The sequence below is a fragment of the Malaclemys terrapin genome, chromosome 3, assembly GCF_027887155.1.
Source record: "Malaclemys terrapin pileata isolate rMalTer1 chromosome 3, rMalTer1.hap1, whole genome shotgun sequence".
Classification (NCBI taxonomy): Eukaryota; Metazoa; Chordata; order Testudines; family Emydidae; genus Malaclemys; species Malaclemys terrapin.
In genome coordinates, this window is record NC_071507.1 from 72,014,487 (window position 1) to 72,035,359 (window position 20,873).

At 43.6% G+C, this 20,873-nt stretch overlaps 1 protein-coding gene across 1 annotated transcript; it reads right to left on the minus strand.

Annotated features, from left to right (window-relative positions):
- Positions 1-19,172: 19,172 nt before the first annotated feature.
- On the minus strand, positions 19,173-20,093 carry LOC128834244 (taste receptor type 2 member 39-like). The gene has a single exon (XM_054022860.1). It carries the CDS (start codon positions 20,091-20,093, stop codon positions 19,173-19,175), a length of 921 nt encoding a protein of 306 aa, XP_053878835.1.
- Between the last annotated feature and the right edge of the window lie 780 nt (positions 20,094-20,873).

The window sequence follows — 20,873 nt, forward strand, 5'->3', positions numbered from 1 at the left end:
CTATATGGTGAGACCCGTGTAGGAACAAGCCTCCTTGTAGCTATGAGAAACAAGTAGGATAGGAGGGCTTACCATAGATTTCTCTGGTTCTCAGAGGCTTTGACCCATCTCTGTGTTGGTAAATAGGGTTGACTCACTTGTCTGGTGAAAACCCTAATACTGAATTTCTTGACTTTAGTACAACTTAAAACTTCAACCTTAACATTGCATGAATATGTTGTCTGCAATGAGGCAGGGATGTTTAGCTCTCTGAAAGTCTTACTAAGCTGTTTAGTTCAATGTTCAATTCTAGAAGCTAATATATGTTGCATAAATGATTTGAGACAGAATCTCCCTTTTTCCTTTTTCTAACACTGATCACTTCCTCTTGTAGCATGGTTCATGCCCTTTTTGACTCTCTCACTGTGCTGTCATTAGGAATGATTTTCCAAGCCACGGCAAGTATATTTTCTCCCCAAAAGCTTCCTTCCACCATGGGAAGAGCTACTTTTACCTTCTAGCCAATCTTCCTTATTGTCTCTAGAGAGCTAACAAATCATGGAACAAGGTGGTGTTCAGCTCAGCTGTGGGCATTCACTTTCATGTAAGAGTAGGAATTTTCTTCTTACTGCTTCCTGAACACTAGCAGAAATGAATAATACACTGGATTCACCAAGTCACACTAGGGAACAGGATGATGGGCTCCTTACACACCGATCTATAATGTTTAGGGGAGAAAAAGCCTTATCATAGGGGACTTCAGTTTGAGTGACATATGCTGGCGATCTCATTCTGCCAGTACTAAAACGTGCTTGGAATTTCTAAACACAGATGACAATTTCCTAACTCAAAAAGTGTTGCAGCTAATGTGGAGGAATTCTTTATTAGATCTTGTCTTTCAGATAAAGAAGACCTGAACACAGACCTAAAATGTAATGGTAGCTTAGGTACAAGTGATCATGAGTAGATCACATTTATAATGTGCAAGCAGAATAAAATCCAGACCAGTTTATGTTTTTATACACACACACACACACACACTTGGTGCTTTAATAGGGCCAGTTTCACAAAGCTGAAAATAATTATGAGCCAAATCAGCTTGGAGGAAGAAAAATGTGAATGATCATTTAAGAACACAGAGATGGATTTTCCCAGGGTGTAACCTGAACTATGGGACCACTGAGCCCTCTGTCCTACCAACCTGGGCTCCCTCTCACACTGTGATGCTGTTGCTAAGCCACAAACCTCTGCCAGGTACTGAACTTCCACAGACATCCACAGGAAGGGACACACCCAGCTGAGTTACATGAATGCTTCTCCTAACCACTCATGAACCAACAATAAAAAGGCTCCTGCCAATCGCCACAGCTCCCCAGCCTTGTACCCCAGAACTGTACCGTCTGGCACTAATCAGAAGCCTGGGTAGTGTAAGTTCATTAAGTTTTCCACTTCTACAAAAGAAAGTGGACATGCACCAGCCTTTGTAACCTGAGCAGATTTCCCAAGCATTTCAACCAAAACACACTGTTTTAGGTAAAATATAAAACAGATGCATTAACTACAGAAAGATAGATTTTAAGTGATTATAGATAGTAAACAGATCAAAGTTGGTTACCTAAGAAATACAATAAATTTGCAGTCTTAAGTGCTATAAACTAAACAGGCTTTGAATGAAGCAGTGTCTCACCTTAATAGTACAAGCAGGTTACAGATCTTCAATGCACAAGTTGGAACTCTCCTTCAGCCTGGGACCACTGGCACTGTACTATTTGTAAAAGTACAAATATTTGTAAAGGTCATCCAGGTCAAGGCTCAAAAACACTTATGGGCTAACATTGATACTACAGCTGCATCTGACTAGTTTAATTCAAACCCCTCAGAGCATAACACTTAGAATTAGTAAACTGCAGCACAAGCCCTGTGTATCTAACAGGATTGGCCCAATTTTCAGTGGTGCTAATTACCTCCAGCACCTATTAACATCAGTGGGAGTTCTCAGCACCCCAGAAAATGAGCCACCTTATAGCAAGTTTCTTTATATTCTTTTTAGAGAGTTTAGTGCTGGTGAAAGGTGAGAGACTTGTAACCCAGCAGCATGATCCTCTGTGTAGCCACCTAAAAGGAACAAGCAACGCAGTTGTCTGGCAACACTGGAAGAAAGACAGCAGGCAATGGATGTGGTGTAACTAGGCTGCAATTTTATTCACTTAAAATATCTGGGACTACCCAGCAATAAATTGTACAGTGCATATCATCATAATTATTAATTATTTCCACATACTTCCATCTCTGGTCTAAGACATCTCATTGTTGGGACCCCACTGTTCTCCTCTTGTATGAGGTTAAAAGGGGCTATAAGAGTGGTACCAGGTATAGGAGACCCAAACCTTACTTCCCCTTCTCCCTTAAAGAGAAGCTAGAAGAAAGAGGGCATGGCTCCCTGCTGTGCCAAACATAGATGCCCCAAACCTCCCTTCCTCAGCTCTCTTAAGGGGTGCCATCCTTGAAATCAGTTTCCATTCTTTTATCCAATAACCATACCCCTTCCATGCCATGTACCTGCACTGGACATCTGCCACAAGTTTCACATACAGAATTGCTATATTATAATTTAACCCCCTACCCTAGCCCATCAGGTCCCAGCCCAGGTGTGTAGAAGGTGAAAAACATCCACCCTCACCTCAGCTAATCCAGCAATGAGGGGAAAAATTCCTTCCCAGCCCCCAAGGAGAAAAGGGTGACTAGCATAATCCCCACAGCAGGTCATGAGAAAATCCAGCCCAATACTGATAAAAAAGGGCTTCTCCAGAACACCTTAGTCCAACTGCTTCCTGCTCTTCCCAGCACATCCCTATAAACGTCCCCCTTTCATCACCTATTGTAAAGGAGAGCTCTATAAGGGCAGGAACCCCTTTTCCTCCAGCCAGCAGAGCAAGGACACAACATCTTGAGCTGGGGTGAGCACATTGTCTGGCTGCACCGGAAGAAAGCAGGAGGCAATGGACATGGTTTCAATAAGCAGCAACTTTATTCACTTAAAATATCCGGAGTCACGCCCCAGCAATACATTGTACAGTGCAGGTCATCATGATTTCCTTAATCATTTCCACATAATTTCAAACTAGGTCCCAGCCACACAGTTTCCTGGGACCCCTCTGTCCTTCCCTCCTCTGAGCTTAAAAGGGGCTATAAACTGGGGGGGTGGGGGGGAAAGAGGAGAATCAGCTCTCTGCTGTAACAGACATAGGAGTCTTGAATCCCATTTCCTCCACTTCCATAGAAGGGTCTAGAAAAAGGAGGGGGGGAGGTCACCTCCCCACTGTACTAGACCCTCCTCCCCCTGCTCACTTAAGGGATGCCGTCCTTAAAATCCTTCTTCAATCCCTTTTATCCAGTAACCGTGTTCTTGCCATAGCTAGTACCTGCACTAGGCATCTGCCACAAGGTGGCACAAGCATTTTAGCTTGGCTGCCTCCCACTTCCCCTCTCCTGGGTTCCTAGATATTTACCGATTCCTTCAGCCAAAAATATATCCACTTCCCTGTCAGATAGGTGTACCTCATCCTCCCTGAGTAACTCAGGTGCCCAGAAAGATATGTGCAGAAGAGGAATTTACCAAATCCTCTAGATTATATATTTGTGACCAGGATCCCGAGGATGGCACACAGATTGCTTAAATCAAGACAAACTGCAAAGAATGGGGCAGACAATCCCCAAAGCTGGTGGTTATTCCAATACTTAGATCCATCAAGCGAGCCACAAAACAGCTTCTATAATCGCTTACTGGCTACACAGAAGCCAAAACCCAGCTTCCTTGAAAGCAACTCAGCCTTTGGGCTCCCTCCCAGATGGCCAAATCAAATATGAAAGTTCCACCAATCCCAAAGGATCGGACACATTACCTCCCAGGTTAATGAATATTTCATTACCCACTTACCCAAATACACGCTTACAGCCAATTATTAACTAAACTAACATTTATTAAAAAAAGAAAAGAGTATTGGTTAGAAGATTATTATACATACAGACATGAGTGCAGTTTGAGACCAGTTTTATAGTAGAGATGGGGAGCTTTGGTGTTGCAAAGAATTCTTTCAGAATTAGTCTGTAGGTTATAGTCCAATGTTCATATCCAGGGTGATCCAGATGGGACTGGAAATCTCAATCTTACGACTCAAGCTTCCCCTGAATAAACCGCAAGCAGATCTGAAGATGAAAGGATCAGGTCCAAAGAGTTTTTATACAGTTTTCTGGTAGGCTATGATAGCATCTTTACAGCAAGGGTTCCTTGGGCACAGAATAGCAGCTTTTAAGTAGAACTACTTATTGTGTATGCATACCCAAGTAACTTCATCATTATCCGGGTTTATCAACATCAGGTAATTATCCATTAAGCAGTTTATAGACTATTTACCACCAACTTCCAAGTGAAATATAGACAATGACATTATCACATGAACATTTAATCTAAATGTTAATATTTCCTTTTGATCTCTGAATCAATTGCTATATAATAGACAGGAACTGTCTGTTTACATGGCTAACATCTAACAAGATATAAGTAAACACATACACTTAGTTTACCTCTAATTCTCTAACAATACACATTTGCATTTCAAAGCTCTAGTCCATTTAACATAGCTATGTTAACTATTTCTTAGGAATAGCCCTAATTACCATTTACATACTTTTCTAACATGTTGCTAAAGGTTGAATTTGGGTCCCTGCTGGTAGCTTAATCCTTTCTGGCCCCACATCACAATATTAATTTAGCTATTTTTCTATTCATCCCTTCTGCTCATATTGACCCATGGAGGCTTCCCAGTCCCATGTCACACCCCCGGCTGCAACATGAGACCAAATAATTGTCACGCCAGGGAAAAATTCTTGGATCTACCCCAAGTCCCTCCTAACTCTGATAATAAGTTCAACCCATTATGCGCTCTCACACCGTTTTCGCCAAAGTGAACAATAATTGAAGCTGATGCCTGCTCCCAGGTTTTGAAAGAGCATTGTAACAGGGTTCACGGCCCGCCCCTCTTCCTGGAGCCTGCTTTCTTGCCCCAATAAGGCTCAGAGAGACTTCAGGGTTGTGCAACACCCATGTCTTTATTTACTTAAGGTTGTCTCACCACCAGTGTCCATCTACATACAAGCTTTACAGGCAGTCAGCCTTCAGCTAGGAGGCCTCCAGCTCCTGTCTTGGCTGACTTCTCCCTTACTGCCTCCCTGCCTTCTGGCTCCCTCCCAGCCTTTATAGCCCTTGGCTTGTCAGGTCAACAGCTGTTGCCAATCTTCAGGCTGGAATCAGGCCTTTTCCATCAGCCCCAATCTAAATTCCCTTGATTGAAGCTGACTGAATAGGGGCTAATTAGGTGCTTTTGCACCAGCACCTTGCTACAAGCATCAGCTGGTCCCAGAGCATGCCTCTCCATCCATGGCAGTTCATGATGGCCTCACCACATAGGATCAACTGTGAAGCTCCAGATTCACACCCCTGCTCGCTCGGCCCATTTGCCCGGTTCTGAAATTGGAAACACAGGAAAATTAGCTCTGATTCGCTACCCAAAGTCTCACATACATACGTCCTGTATGCATTTGAATGCCATCGCCCAATTGCCTGAATTGCCCTAGCTCTGAGTCCTCCTTGGCTCAGCCCCGATCCGGAATGAGTGGGAACCAAATTCATGTGCTGGTAGCCGCCAGTTTGTCAGCCCCTTTCTTAGAACTGTAACAAACTGGTATGTTGTGCGGGGCCTTCCATCACCATGAATAAAGAGAGCCCCCTCCCCTAGTGGTCTCATCACTATATAAATCCTCAATGCCCCTTCTGGGCAAATACCTGCCTCACCACCTTCCTGCAGCATGGATTCATCTCAACTCCCATTCCCCCGCCGATAGGTTTCTGAGATCCTGTGGGTCAAGATGTCTGATTGTTTCTCCCACAGTCAATTGCTCCACTGCAAAGCCCTTTCTGAAGTACACCTAGCTGACCCACTAGTTCGCTGACTCTAAAAGCTCCAAAAACCACTACCAGGAACACAGTCTTTAACAGGGCTGCCTCCTGTCCACTTCTGCATATCTGGTTGAGATCCTGCCTTATTTCCCTTAGCATCTAAAGTGATGGGAGTTATTGCTACCAAAATGGGGAAGAATTCAAAGCATGCAATAAGCTTTACTTCTTTGTATCAAATATGAGGGCCATCCCAAAACCCACTGCTGCTGATGCAGTGGAATGAACCTTTAAATCTGCCTCTATCATCCATTCCTCCCTCCAGAAAGACACACCATTAAAATGATTCAGAAACTGTTCCCACACCCCCAAACAGGCCCGCTGGTGGGAGAGTGCTGCACATGCAGTTCCTCCACCCCACCCCGTGCGCCTGCCTCACCCCCCCATTATTCGAATGAGGACCCCGGGGAGTGTGGGGGTCCCGGGCCATGCTGGGCAGGAGGCGGCACCAGCACCCAGTGGATAGACACCCCGACTAGTGGGTGCTCCTTGCTCCAAGTAAGCCCCCTCGGCACGGGCCCAATGGAGCAACTGCAGTCCCTTTGCCCCATCCCCCCACTCGTGTCCCTGGGGGAGATCCAGTGCTCCTGGGCCTGCCCCATCCCCCCACCCGCGCCTCTGGGGGAGACCCAGTACCACCGGTGGCAAAAGCCACTGGGCGGGCATGTGGAAGTCCTGGCCGTGCCAGAAGATTGCGCTCAGCAGCTCACTGGGCACCAGCCAGCGCAGCTGCAGCGCTGCGCGTATGCACAAACACACACACTTCAGTGAATGCTATTGCCACGTCACATATTTGTATCTTAAAAAAATATCTAGCAATATTCAGAAAGGCGTCTTTGGCTATGATGTTTTCAGGCAGTTCAGTATATCACTATCAATAAGATTGGTCTCTGTCCAAAGATACAAAGCCCCGCATACAGCACATGCATACAAATAACTTTTCCTCTCAAGATCAGATAAAGTCCTGTATTTTTCCTAGCAATGAAAATTTGTGTTGTATGTTTTATTTCAACTTCCCCTTCCATAGCATATGTACTGTATGTGATCCTTCATATCCTATAAAGAATTAATTTCATACCAGGTTGTTAAAGGCTGCTATCAAATCCCCCCCCTCATTCTTCTCTTCTGCGGACTAAATAAGCCCAGTTTCCTCAGCTTCTCCTCATCAGTCATGTTCCCCAGCCACCTAATCATTTTCGTTGCCCTCCGTTGGACTCTTTCCAATTTTCATTCCATTATGTATTTATTTCATTTAAATATATAATTCAAAATAACAAATTCTACATCTTACATTTAGACTCACAATTTGTTAATACTGGTTCTGTAACTGGGGGAAAAAAGTTAACTACATCAAGCAACATCACAATTTACATTTAGTGGGTTCTAATGTGTTATCAATAGAATAAAAAGTAGTGTCGTAAACCTCAGCCATCTTTTTCTAGGGGGCCCATGGACTGTTCTGCCTTGGAGCCCAGAATTGTTGTCGGTGGGCCTGCCCCCAAATCCACCTTCCTCGCTTCATTAACTCTTATAAAATATTTGGGCTTTGCTATTCCCATGGTGGCAGCTGACAGTGAGGTGCAAAGTGTCTGCCCCAATGCCACCATTTGGCATGCAAAGTTAAGATGCCCAATAATGGACTGCAACTTCCTGGCTGTTCTAGCCTGGACAATCAATCCCAGAAGTTCCCCCAGTTTATCCTGGGGGAATCTAGATATACCAGCCCTCCCATCTAACAGTGCCTAGGCAGATCAGCTTAGTAGAGGGCCTCTCTGCTCTTTTCATCTGCCATATATACGCCCATCTTATAGGCCAGCAAGACAGCACACTCCTCAGGATCTGCCCTGCCATCCTCAGTTTTCACAAATTTGGTCCCCAGTTTCTATAGGCAACCACCCTGAGCTGTCCCTCAGTTTCCCCCATTTTGGTTCTCAATATCCACTGGGAATTTGGTTGCAGCCACCCTAACCAGTGACTGTTTCCCTAATTTTGGTCCCCCATTTCTAATCAAATCTCGGCTGCAGCCATCCCAAAATGCATCTCAACCCCCACCCTGCATTTTGACCTTGCAGATTAGTTGCAATCATAGCAACAGCCACCCCAGATTGTGCCTCAGTTTCCTCAATTTTGGCTGAAGTATTTGTCACAGCAACCCTGACCCATGCCTCAGTTTCCCTAAATTTGCTCAATTTAAACTGGATTCTTGGCTGCAGCCTCCCTGAGACATGCCTCAGTTTCCCCATCATTCGATGGAATTTTGGCCATAGTCACTCTGATCTTGCCTCAGTTTCCCCAGTTTCTAAACCTGCGGAGATGCTTACCATACTGCATACCTCTTCCTTGCAGGGGGAGCTCTCAGTGGCCTTTGGCTATGTCTCTGATCTGGACCAAAAGTGTTTGATCTGTAACATTCTGCCTGTTGGGGAGACTCACACCCTACCAGCTGTTGCTTGCCCTCTCCCATCCCACACCCCTTTGTAGCCCGCACCCTGCCCATGGGGTTGTTTGGCTAGCTGTTTGTGTCTGAGCTCTAGAACCTGGGGAATCCCAAGAGATTCCAACCTCCGGGCATGTCCCTGTGTTTCTCCTTCCTCTGTCATGGTGGGGAGAGCCCAATCAGACATCCTGTCCAGCGCTGCCCAATTACCCTGCTTGTGTTACAGAATAGAAAAATCATTAACCATATACATTTGACCAGCACGATAAACTCCCAAATTTAAAGACATTGAAACAGATTTTGCTTCAGTTATCAATGGAAATCTGGAATAACTTCACTGATTTCAGTGCAAATACTCCATATATCCTCTGGTGTAATTCAGAGCAGAAATTTAGCTTCATCTGCCATATAATAACTGCACTATACAGAGAATATCTAGTGCAATTTTTACTATTGGTCACTAGAGAGAGCAGGTGCTTGACGTTCTTCAATATTATATTGTGCAAATCATTCACACTTATCCTGTGGAGATGTCAGATATAAAGCAACCTCGTGGGGCAAATCCTAATCAGTGTGATGTGCTGCACCACTCCTGAGAACCACAACACTGTTCTGTTAGCGAAAGTTTAATGACTAAACATTGCAGGAAGTGGCAACATAAGCTATTATCCTCGCTATTATGAAGAGATCTGAATTTACTGCTGTGTTGAGGTGCTATGCCTTATGTGACCACAACAATGAGCTGGAACAATTCAACTAACAACTCTGAACATGAGAGGGAGTTTCAGATCAACTGTTTTTCTTAAGCCCTTCACCAGTGTTTAACAGGCAGATGGATAAAAGCAGTTCTAGGTTACAAATACCAAGATTAAATGAATTACCTGACAGACTCTGCATTTTGGAAAGTTTCTATGGAGTAGCTAAATTGCAACAGACTTCTCACATTCTATCCTCATGGCGTATTCATGAGTGTCACAATTCTTCCAGCCTCAGCTTCTACAACTGCACTCTTAGGGCTTGTCTTCACTACCTGCCTGGATCGGCGGGTAGAAATCGATCTCTCGGGGATCGAATTATTGTGTCTCGTTGGGACGTGACAATCGATCCCCGAATCGACGTGTGTACTCTACCAGCCCAGGTAGGAGTAAGCGCCGTCGACGGGGGAGCCACGGCGGTCGATTTGCCGCTGTCCTCACAGCGGGGTAAGTCGGCTCGGATACGTCGAATTTAGCTATGCTATTTGCTTAACTGAATTTGCATATCTTAAATCGATTCCCCCCAGTGTAGACCTAGCCTTAGTCTGTGACACAGCCAAACTAAAATTCTGTTCCCCTGGCACCTTCAAAGATGGTCCTTATATTCTTGTGTCAATACGACTGCCAATCTATGAGCACTAGTGTCCATGTGCAATCAGGGGCGGCTCTATGTTTTTTGCCACCCCAAGTATGGCAGGCAGGCAGGCGGCTTTCGGCAGCGCGCCTGAACGCGGTGTGCTGGTAACACGGATTCCACAGTATGCCTGCGGGAGGTCTGCTGCTGCCACACCATCAGCGTCCCCGCCGCTGCATTGCCACTGAAGCCGCGGGACCGGCAGACCTCCCGCAGGCATGCCGCCGAAAGCCGCCTGCTTGCCACCCGCACAGTGACCGGCAGGCTGCACCCCGCAGTTTCCGCCCCAGGCACGCGCTTGCTGCGCTGGTGCTTGGAGCTGCCCCTGTGTGCAATATGAAAGAAGTTTTGAAACACAAACAGGCTGAGAGGAGCAGTCACAAAGATCCCTTTCAGTTCTGTACATGCCAAATCACACTCTGTCGACCACTGAAATAGTTTTGCTTTCTCATTCAGCCCATGCAGTGTTTCCCAATATTGGTGAACTCACAAATAAACTTTCTATAATAGCAGCAGAGCCCACAAATCTCTGCACATATGAGTGTCTGAAGAAAGATCCAGTTCTGCATAGCCCGTTTTCCTTTTTTCACTTGAAATTCTTTCTTTTACCATTTGTTGTTTGTTAGAAACATTCAGTGAACAGACAGAAATCACAAGAACTTTACCAACTAAAATTCCCCTGAGATGCTGGGTCTCAAAGCAGGTTTCAACCACTCCCCATCTTTCCCTTGCTTGAAAGCTAAAACACCAGGTAGCTTTTGTTATGGTTTCTGCTCCATGGTGGCAGGACAACTTGTTCATTGCAAATCAATTGTCTCCATACACATGCGCAGCGGGTGAACCCCCACTTTGGGGAGGCTATCCTGCCGGCCCCGCCCCTTCTGCCTAAGGCCCCGCCCCTGCACACCGGAGCCCCGAAACCGCCTCATAAAAGGAAAAGCACTGAGGGGGCCCCCTGACTGGAGGAGACCAAGCCTGCCTGCACCCGCTGCCCCTCCCCCCCCAGCACCAGACAGAGCTGCTGGCTCTCCCCCCATCCCCGAGCGCCGGGCCGGCCCAACCGCTGAATCAAGCAGCCAGCCCCCCTGAGCGCCAGGCCAGCCCCAACGCTGCCAGAGGCGGGCCGGTCCCACCAAGTGCTGGGCTGAGCTGGCAGTCTCCCCAAGAGCCAGCTCCTCCCGCTCTGAAGACCCCTTACCCCTACCAAGCCGCTGGCCCTAGCAGTGCGGCGAACAGCGGGGACCTTCGGGGGTGGGGTGGAATGGAGGAGGTGGTGGGAGTCTTGGGGAAGGGGGGGACACCGCGGCCCAGTTGTCTGGTGGTAGGGCAACCAGACAGCAAGTGTGAAAAATCAGTACAGAGGGTGGGGGGGTGATAGGAGCCTATATAAGAAAAAGACCCCAAAATTGGGACTGTCCCTATAAAATCGGGACATCTGGTCACCCTATTTGGTGGTGGGTCAGCGGCAGGGAAGGCTTTGCCTATTATACCCACCACCCATGTACATACAAGTAATTTGTTTAACCAGAACCACATCTTTAAAAGGAATTTCCATAGCCTGAATTTGCTGGACTTCTATACCGTTATTGGACATAATGGAATCCAAACAAATTATTACCTAATCCACTCTCTTGGTTAGCCAGACTTCTTGCTTAATTCCAGAGTCCTACTTTTCAAACCCAGTTTCCCCCACATTTGAATAGGTACCTGTTTCCCAGGCCCTGTCTTTATTTGAGACCAGGCAGGTCTGACTTTTGGATCACCCATTCCCTAGACTTTTTATCATGTCTGAGTTAATAACTGTTATGTTTGAGCCCATGTTCACCATTCCTGTGAATTCCACAGCTTCTATTACACATTCAATAATTAAATTCCTTTTACCTGTTGTTTAACTGCCCAAATCTAAACAAATAGTGTGGGGCCTGGCTGACCCTTGTATCTTCAAGTTTTGCCTCTTCAGCCTGATGTTCCCTCATTTGTTAAACTGGGACTTTCACTAGGCATTTGTGATGCTCTGTCCTCGCCAGATTCATAGGTATAACAATCCTTTTTGTTACCCAAGTTTTTCAGTACCAGCATTTAGCAGAACCGCTTCCCTTAATCTTTCCCTTATTGCCAATATCCCTTGTTTTACAAATCAAATTTAACAATGCTTTCAACCCATAAAAAACATCATGAACCAAATTAGAATTCCTGTTCCACAGTGTACATTACACACAGGTCTGTACTTACACAGCTCATGGTGATCAGCTTCCACCTTCCCCATTAGTGGCTACTTTCTTTTCTGGTGAGCTGCTTCAAAGAGTCTGTGGCAAATTCCACAGACTCAAAAAGTATCCTTGGTCTCCTTTAGCTGATCTTCAGCTGCAAACTGAAGTTTAACTGAGCTTTTATGAACTAGTCCATTACTAATTTGTCCTGGAAGTCTTCACTGGTACCTGGATATCTCCTTGTGTCCTCCATCTGAGGTCTTTCTCCCCCGCACCCACTTCTATCCCTTAACTGTGCCCGGCCAGACTGATGTCTGGCTTCAAACTGCTTGTCAAGAGCTTGTAACAAATCCAGACAACACAGTCTATTTTCCAGGGTAAATTCTGCTGCACCATCAGAGCTGGCCACTCAAGTTGGTGGACAGAAAACTCCCTCTCTCTCCATCTCGCCAACCGTTCATTGGGGCTATGACATTCAACTGGGCCAAATAAGACTCACAAGGATTTGTTCTCTCAGAGAGAGCTGGTTTTTGTATTACTTGAGTTGGATCAAGGTGACTTCTCCTTGCTGGGCCTCTGTGGGTTACAAATGGGGTAGAAAAGTACTGTAAAGTACCCAAGCTCTCTGACTGGCCTGATTCCTAATCCAGGAGGTGGATGTCCACAGTGGTCTGCAACACTTTGAATTCTTTCTCTAGGTTATATTTTGGTTTCTTACATCAAGGTTGGGAATTTTCTAGCTGCTACTCCAACAAAATTTCTATTTCTGACTCCAGGTAATTTCTTAGTCCTTTTTAGGAAACCTCCAGATATTACTTCAATACTTTAGAAATGTCTCCAGCTCTTGTTTTAGTTCCTTCTGGGACATCTCCAGCTTTTGTTTTCATTTCTTTTGGCCAGAGTTAAATTCCAATTTGATATTGATTTGCTTTGATTTCTGTGAGCACCCTTATTATCTGTTCCCACTGGGGTCAACAGGAATACCAGCTCACAGTTTCTCTCTTTGGAAGCTCTCCTGCCCCAAACACCAGTGTTGCCCCCATTGGCATGAGCAGTTAGCCAATATTCAGGGCCTTGCCAGGTTGTTTCCATTAGGATAAGAAATTGGTGATATGAGCTGGGTGGTATTTTTTAGTGTAACCTGGTTTATTTACAGAAGTATATACAAATTCCTGTTTCCCTGAACAGAGTAAAAACAAAGAACTTCAGGCAGATTCCTGGCTGAAAATTCTCCAAGTCTGCCACTCCAGGAAGCACTGTGCCCCAGAAGCACTGTCCATCTGCTTCCTTTCAGGCTTATACTCACAACTATTTTTTCCAAGCTCTCTCCTGGCTATTTTCCCCTAGCATAGAAAGGCTACAAAACCAGTATCTTATCCACTGGGTTTGCAATCAGGGAAACTCTTCAGCCCACGCAGTTTAATTCTGACCTGCCCTGTGCCTTGGACAGTTCCTCCTTTGATTGTAGCTGTCTCTACTATATAAAGGGACTTAAAAGCTCCTTCTATAGAGTCTGAAAAAATGCTTAGCACACCCATTGACTTTAACTAGGTCAGTTACAGCCCAAGGCCGGGATTCCTTTGCACACCAAGGCAAACCAAACCAGCCAAACAGAGAAGACTTTGATTTTACCCCACTTTGGCTATTCAGAAGTCATACAAGAAGTTCCCTTAGACACTCCAGTTTCCCAGTATTACCACCAGTGCTCAATACCCCAGTAATAAATAAAAAGGTTCTCTCAATCCCAAAGGACCAAGCCCCAGACCCAGGTCAATATACAAGTTATATTTTACCCACAAATCACGCTGTTGCCAGTCCTTTTGAATCTAAAATCTAAAGGTTTATTCATAAAAAGAAAGAAATATAGATGAGAACTAAAATTGGTTAAAGGAATGAATTACATCTAGTAATGGCTCTTGGTTCAGGCTTGTAGCAGTGATGGAATAAACTGCAGGTTCAAATCAAGTCTCTGGAGTACATCCACAGCTGGAATGGGTCATTCAGTCCTTTGTTCAGAGCTTCAGTTTGTAGCAAAGTCCCTCCGAGGTGATTGGGCACTTACTGAGAATAGCCCCTTCTCAAGAAGCTGACCAAATGCTTCACTGAAGCTACTTAGAATCAAAACACATTGATATCATAGAATCATAGATTTTAAGGTCAGAAGGGACCATTATGATTGTCTAGTCTGACCTCCTGCACCACGCAGGCCATCGAATCTCACCCATCCACTCCTATATCAAACCCCTAAGCTATGTCTGAGCTATTGAAGTCCTCAAATCATGGTTTAAAGACTTCAAGGTGCAGAGAATCCTCCAGCAAGTGACCCGTGCCCCACGCTGCAGAGGAAGGCAAAAAAACCCCAATCTCTGCCAATCTGCCCGGGAGGAAAATTCCTTCATGACCCCAAATATGGCGATCAGCTAAACCCTGAGCATGTGGGCACTACTCACCAGCCAGACACCCAGGAATGAATTCTTTGTAGTAATTCGGATCCCACCCCATCTAACATCCCATCACAGGCCATTGGGCATATTTATCGCTAATAGTCAAAGATCAATTAGTTGCCAAAAATTAGGCTATCCCATCATATCATCCCCTCCATAAACTTATCAAGCTTAGTGTTAAAGCCAGATATGTCTTTTGCCCCCACTACTCCCCTTGGAAGGCTGTTCCAGAACTTCACTCCTCTGATGGTTAGAAACCTTCATCTAATTTCTGATGGCCAGTTTATATCCATTTGTTCTTGTGTCCACACTGGTACTGAGCTTAAATAATTCCTCTCCCTCCCTGGTATTTATTCCTCTGATATATTTATATAGAGCAATCATATCTCCCCTCAGTCTTCTTTTGGTTAGGCTAAACAAGCCAAGCTCTCTGAGTCTCCTTTCATAAGACAGGTTTTCCATTCCTCGGATCATCCTAGTAGCCCTTCTCTGTACCTGTTCCAGTTTGAATTCATCCTTCTTAAACATGGGAGACCAGAACTGCACACAGTATTCCAAATGAGGTCTCACCAGTGCCTTGTAAAACGGTACTAACACCTCCTTATCTCTACTGGAAATACTTCACCTGATGCATCCCAAGACCACATTAGCTTTTTTCACGGCCATATCACATTGGCGGCTCATAGTCATCCTGTGATCAACCAAAACTCTGAGGTCCTTCTCCTCCTCTGTTACTTCCAACTGATGCGTCCCCAGCTTATAACAATAATTCTTGTTATTAATCCCTAAATGCATGACCTTGCACTTTTCACTATTAAATTTCATCCTATTACTATTACTCCAGTTTACAAAGTCATACAGATCTTCCTGTATGATATCCCAGTCCTTCTCTGTACTGGCAATACCTCCCAGCTTTGTGTCATCCGCAAACTTTATTAGCACATTCTCACTTTTTGTGCCAAGGTCAGTAATAAAAAAAATAAATAAGATTGGTCCCAAAACTGATCCCTGCAGAACTCCACTAGTAACCTCCCTCCAGCCTGACAGTTCACCTTTCAGTACGACCCTTTGTAGTCTCCTCTTTAATCAGTTCCTTATCCACCTTTCAGTTTTAATACTGATCCCCATCTTTTCCAATTTAGCTAATAATTCCCCATATGGAACCGTATCAAATCTAGGTAAATTAGATCCACTGCATTTCCTTTGTCTAAAAAATCTGTTACCTTCTCAAAGAAGGAGATCAGGTTGGTTTGACACGATCTACCTTTTGTAAAACCATGTTGTATTTTGTCCCAATTACCATTGACCTCAATGTCCTTAATTACTTTGTCCTTTAAATTTTTTTCCAAGACCTTCCATACTACAGATGTCAAACTAACAGGCCTGTAGTTACCTGGATCATTTCTCCCCCCCCCTTTCTTAAAAATAGGAACTATGTTAGCAATTCTCCAGTCATACGGTACAACCCCTGAGTTTACAGATTCATTAAAAATTCTTGCTTGTGGGCTTGCAATTTCATGTGCCAGTTCTTTTAATATTCTTGAATGAAGATTATCTGGGGCCCCCGATTTAGTCCCATTAAGCTGTTCGAGTTTGGCTTCTACCTCAGATGCGGTAATATCTACGTCCATATCCTCATTCCCATTTGTCATCCTACCATTATCCCTAAGCTCCTCATTAAAGACTGAGGCAAAGTATTTGTTTAGTTATTGGGCCATCCTAGATTATCCTTAATCTCCACTCCATCCTCAGTGTTTAGCGGTCCCACTTCTTCTTTCTTTGTTTTCTTCTTATTTATATGGCTGTAGAGCCTTTTACTATTGGTTTTAATTCCCTTTGCAAGGTCCAACTCTACATGGCTTTTGTCCTTTCTCACTTTATCCCTACATGTTCTGACCTCAATAAGATTTCCTTGTTAATCACTCCCATCTTCCACTCCTTGTAGGTTTTCTGCTTTTTCTTAATCACCTCTCTGAGATGCTTGCTCATCCAGCTTGGTCTACAATTCCTGCCTATGATTTTTTTCCCCCTTTCTTGGGATGCAGGCTTCTGATAGTTTCTGCAAGTTTAACTTGAAATAATTCCAGGCCTCCTCCACCTTTAGATCCACAAATTCTTCAGTCCAATCCACTTCCCTAACAAATTTCCTTAATTTTTTAAAGTTAGCCCTTTTGAAATCAAAAACCCTAGTCAGAGATCTATTTTTGTTTATCCTTCCATTTAGTTTGAACTGAATTAGCTCATGATCGCTCGAACCAAAGTTGTCCCCTACAACCATTTCTTGTATGAGGTCCTCAGTACTCACCAAAATCAAATCTAAAATGGCCTCCCCTCTTGTTGGTTCAGCAACTACTTGGTGAAGAAATCCATCAGCTATCGCATCCAGGAAAATCTGAGCCCTATGATTATGACTAGCACTTGTCCTCCAGTCTATATCTGGGATGTTAAAGTCTGCCATGATCACACAATTCCCATTAGTATTTACTTCATTAAAAATATTAAAGAGGTCTCTATCCATATCCAAATCAGATCCCAGTGGTCTATAGCACAGCCTAAGCACTATCCCAGGGGAGGCTCTAGTAGCTTTCTTCCCCAATGTGATTTCTGCCCAGTACATAGCCAATAGTCTTAATTTCAACTACAAAAATAATACACCCATACAGAGAGCATAATCATAATAATCAAATCATAACCTTTCCATAGACACCTCACATGACAATATTTGTACAATATTTGCTGCAAATATATAACAGTGCTTGCAACAATGATCTATACAGTTACAGGTTATGTCAGTAACATCACAACTGCCATGTGCCTTGGACAGTTCCTCTTTTGTTTGTAGCTCTCTCTACTACATAAAGGAACTTAAAATCTCCTTCTATAGAGTCTGAAAGAATGCTTAGCACACCCATTGACTTTAACTAGGTCTGTGATTGTCTTAAGATCAAAGACTCACCTGGTGGCTGCCACTAGCACCTTTCATAACAACAGGGTAGATTCTCTAGGTCATCTTTTGTTTTCATTTATTAATGTGATGATCATTAGAGGTCCTTGCAGGTATCTGGGATTGTGAGATCTTGTAGTTTGGACATGGGGTTCCAGTCCATATCTTTCATTTTAGGACCCTAGCATGACTGGATATTTGTATTAGTTCCAGGGCTCCTCAATATCAGGAAATCTAGTTCACACTCAAGAGGAGTTTGCCTTTGACTTGCATGAGTTATTAATTCACAAACATTTAAGAAAAAAGAATCATGTCACTCCAAGTGTAACATGGTCCTCTACCACTATCCTCAAGAAGCAAAGCTCGGGCTGGAAATCTTGTAATTTTAGTGCATGCTGAAGTAGGGAAAAATATTTGATAAATAAATAGAGGGGAGAAAGGGAATGTCTTTGTGGAATTTCATCATGAGCATTTTTATGAAAGCTCATCTCTCAGTGTAGAACTGATGAATAAAATTGTTTTTAATTGTTCACTTTATTAATGTAACTTCATAAGTAAAGTTTTATGAATGAAACAATATTCATTCATAAAACCGGTTACCCCAATAACTGGCTAATTAACAATTAAGATGCTTGTTAAGAGCCATAGCTGTTCAGTCAGCTGCCTTTGTAAGTTTCACTATCAATCCAATTCCTACTTAAATCACTAAGACTTGCACTGTTTCAGTATTGTAACTTCTGTTCACCATTTATTACACTTGCCTACAGTGTAACTTCTGTTCACTGTTTGCCATCCATTATACTTGTCTATATTGTAACTTCTGTTCACTGTTTGCCGTATTGTAATTCAAACGCTTTTTAAAACGCTTACTCCATTTTGTAAGGGCTTGCTGAAACCTTCATTTTTGCAAACCCTGCTGTAATCTTATTAGTTTAGTTTAAATGTGTCAGGGACTTTTAACCCAGACAGCACCGTTTGTTGTCTGACCGCAGAGAGAGAGACAGGCAACACCAGCAAGGTCCAATACGAGCTCTTTATTGAAGAGTGCACACAACAATAAGCTGGCCAAACAACCTGTTCTATTCTCCATTTTCTTGGGCCTAACAAATGTGTGAATAAGGTATGTATGAATAATGGAATCAACCTCCAGCCCCAGCCTGTCCTGATTAAATAAAGTTCAAACACCAACGGCTAAAGATGCAGACAAGAGCCCTAACAAAGTAAGAAAAATCCACCCTAAAAAGAAAAGGTACAATAAAAGGAAAATCAAAGTCCGGTCAGAGTCTAAAGGTCATGTCTGCAATTGACGGGTGATCAATCACCAAACCTGAAGGCAGCGTAACACAGCAAGACCTATAGACTCTGGATTCAAACTAAAGCCTACAAAAAGGATGGGTAACATGGAAAATTTTGGAGAAGGGAAACATTCTGCTGTCAACATGGAAGGGCATCGGTGCATGCCCAACAGAAACCCAGCTCATCCTTGTGCCCGGCTTTCCTGGCCAGTTAGCCGCCACAAGCTACGAACCCAAGCTGCAAACTCAAGCCACAGACTCAAGCAGGACTGGTAACTATGCAGCAGCTGCAGAACATCTGATGGATGTGTGTGTTTCTGAATGTGTGTGTGTGTGTGTACAGGTATTTGGTATAATGTGTGTGTATAAGGATTAAGATATTAGTTATTGGTCATAAATCAAATTATCATAATAAATGTGGCATCTTTAGCTTATTCCCTTTAATAAGATCCTGCTAGTTTTTATTGGTATAACATCAGCCTGCACCCGGCATAGTGCAAAACCCTCACTGCTACTCTCTTCAGTTTGGGATTACCCAGAATTAGGATAACAGTGTGCCCAGAGGGATAAGCACCCATTATCACTACCCATAATGATAGGAAGTTGGCAAATAATTCTAACAAAAATATTACTAGTGCCACAAAATAAGAAATGTAGAAGAAAATAAAAGAGATCAGTCCTTTAATTGCTCTGACATGAGCCTCGGTAATGGTGTCCCTGGAGCTGCTTGTGGTTTTTTCCATCCTCTTGCTGTGTCTCCACAAGGAAATGATTAACAATACGGAGGAAATAATAAATATAATGAAGGGAGAAGAATATCCAAGCATGGACAAAATAAAGAATCTAGAAGATAAATCAAATGTATATTGACATCCCCTGGTGGTGTTTCCTGACAGAGTATTCATTGAATGGTCTATGTACTTTCTCGCTATGGCATTGATGAAAAGGAGACAGGTGACCAAGGAGACCAGAAAGGATCCCATAAGTAGCTGTGGCACTAGCCCTGATATTCTCCGCTTCAGCCAGAGGAAGAGAGGTTGGCAGAAGTTGGCGATCTTCACACAGTAGAAGACACTGAGCCAGGTGGCAAACCATAGACTGAGAGTATTTAGAAACATCCAGAGAACAGTCAATGTTTTCGACATAGCACACTGTTCATTCATCTTTGTAGATAATTGAAAGACGGTACCATTAATCATTAGCATGCACTGTAGGAAAAATCTGGAGATGCCCAGGCTAGTCAGGATCATGTCACAACAGGACAGTTTTCTGTTTCTGATCCACTCACTGCAATTCACAATGATCATCAATCCGTTTGCTATAATTCCTGTAATGAACTCAATTCCTAAAATGATCAAACCAATAATAATTGCAGGAAACATGATTCTGCCTGTGGTCACTACTGCTTGCCCAGCTTCTGACGCGCCAAGAGAAATTGTTGCAGAGGAAAATGCCTCACTAAAGTGCCAGGCTTCTGGTATCTAATCAGGGCCTCTGCTGTCCTGCCATTGAATCACAGCTGAAAGTGAGATGGGAGATGTTTTCAGGTATTGAACATGGAAAACTCACCTGTTTGTTGGGATGCAAATCTCAGAAAGACTCTATTACATTTGTGATGATCAACTCCTTTCTCCTGCCTTTTATTTGTATATCCACTTCCTCATTTCTGTGCATTGACTGTCTGTGACCTGCTTCACAGATATTTTTCTATTGATCTTTTCTAATTATTTATTTTTATTATTGCTTCTTTGTTTTCAGATTGGATTACAGCTATTCTTTCTATTTTAGGCAGCCCTGGATACCACTCATAGGTTGCTCCTATTGCACAATACAGCCATAAGATTTTCAAAAGCCTGTGTCCACAAGTATCAGATTTATCTTCATAGTTTGCACAGGCTCCCTGCTGGTCTCATGCTTCAAAACTAGGTTTTAATTTTAATATGTAATGATTGACTTGATTTGCCTGGAAAGTCCAGGTATATCTGTATACTGATGAACAGAAGCCCTAACTCCCCAAATTAGTCCAAACAAGAACTCCAAATGCATCACACTGTCTCAAAGTCTCAGCATGACTCTGGTCAAAAACTTCCCATAATTCCAGGAAGGATGTCAATAGTCCATAGGCTGAAAGCCATGACAGTCTCTTTTAGAAAAGCAGGCTC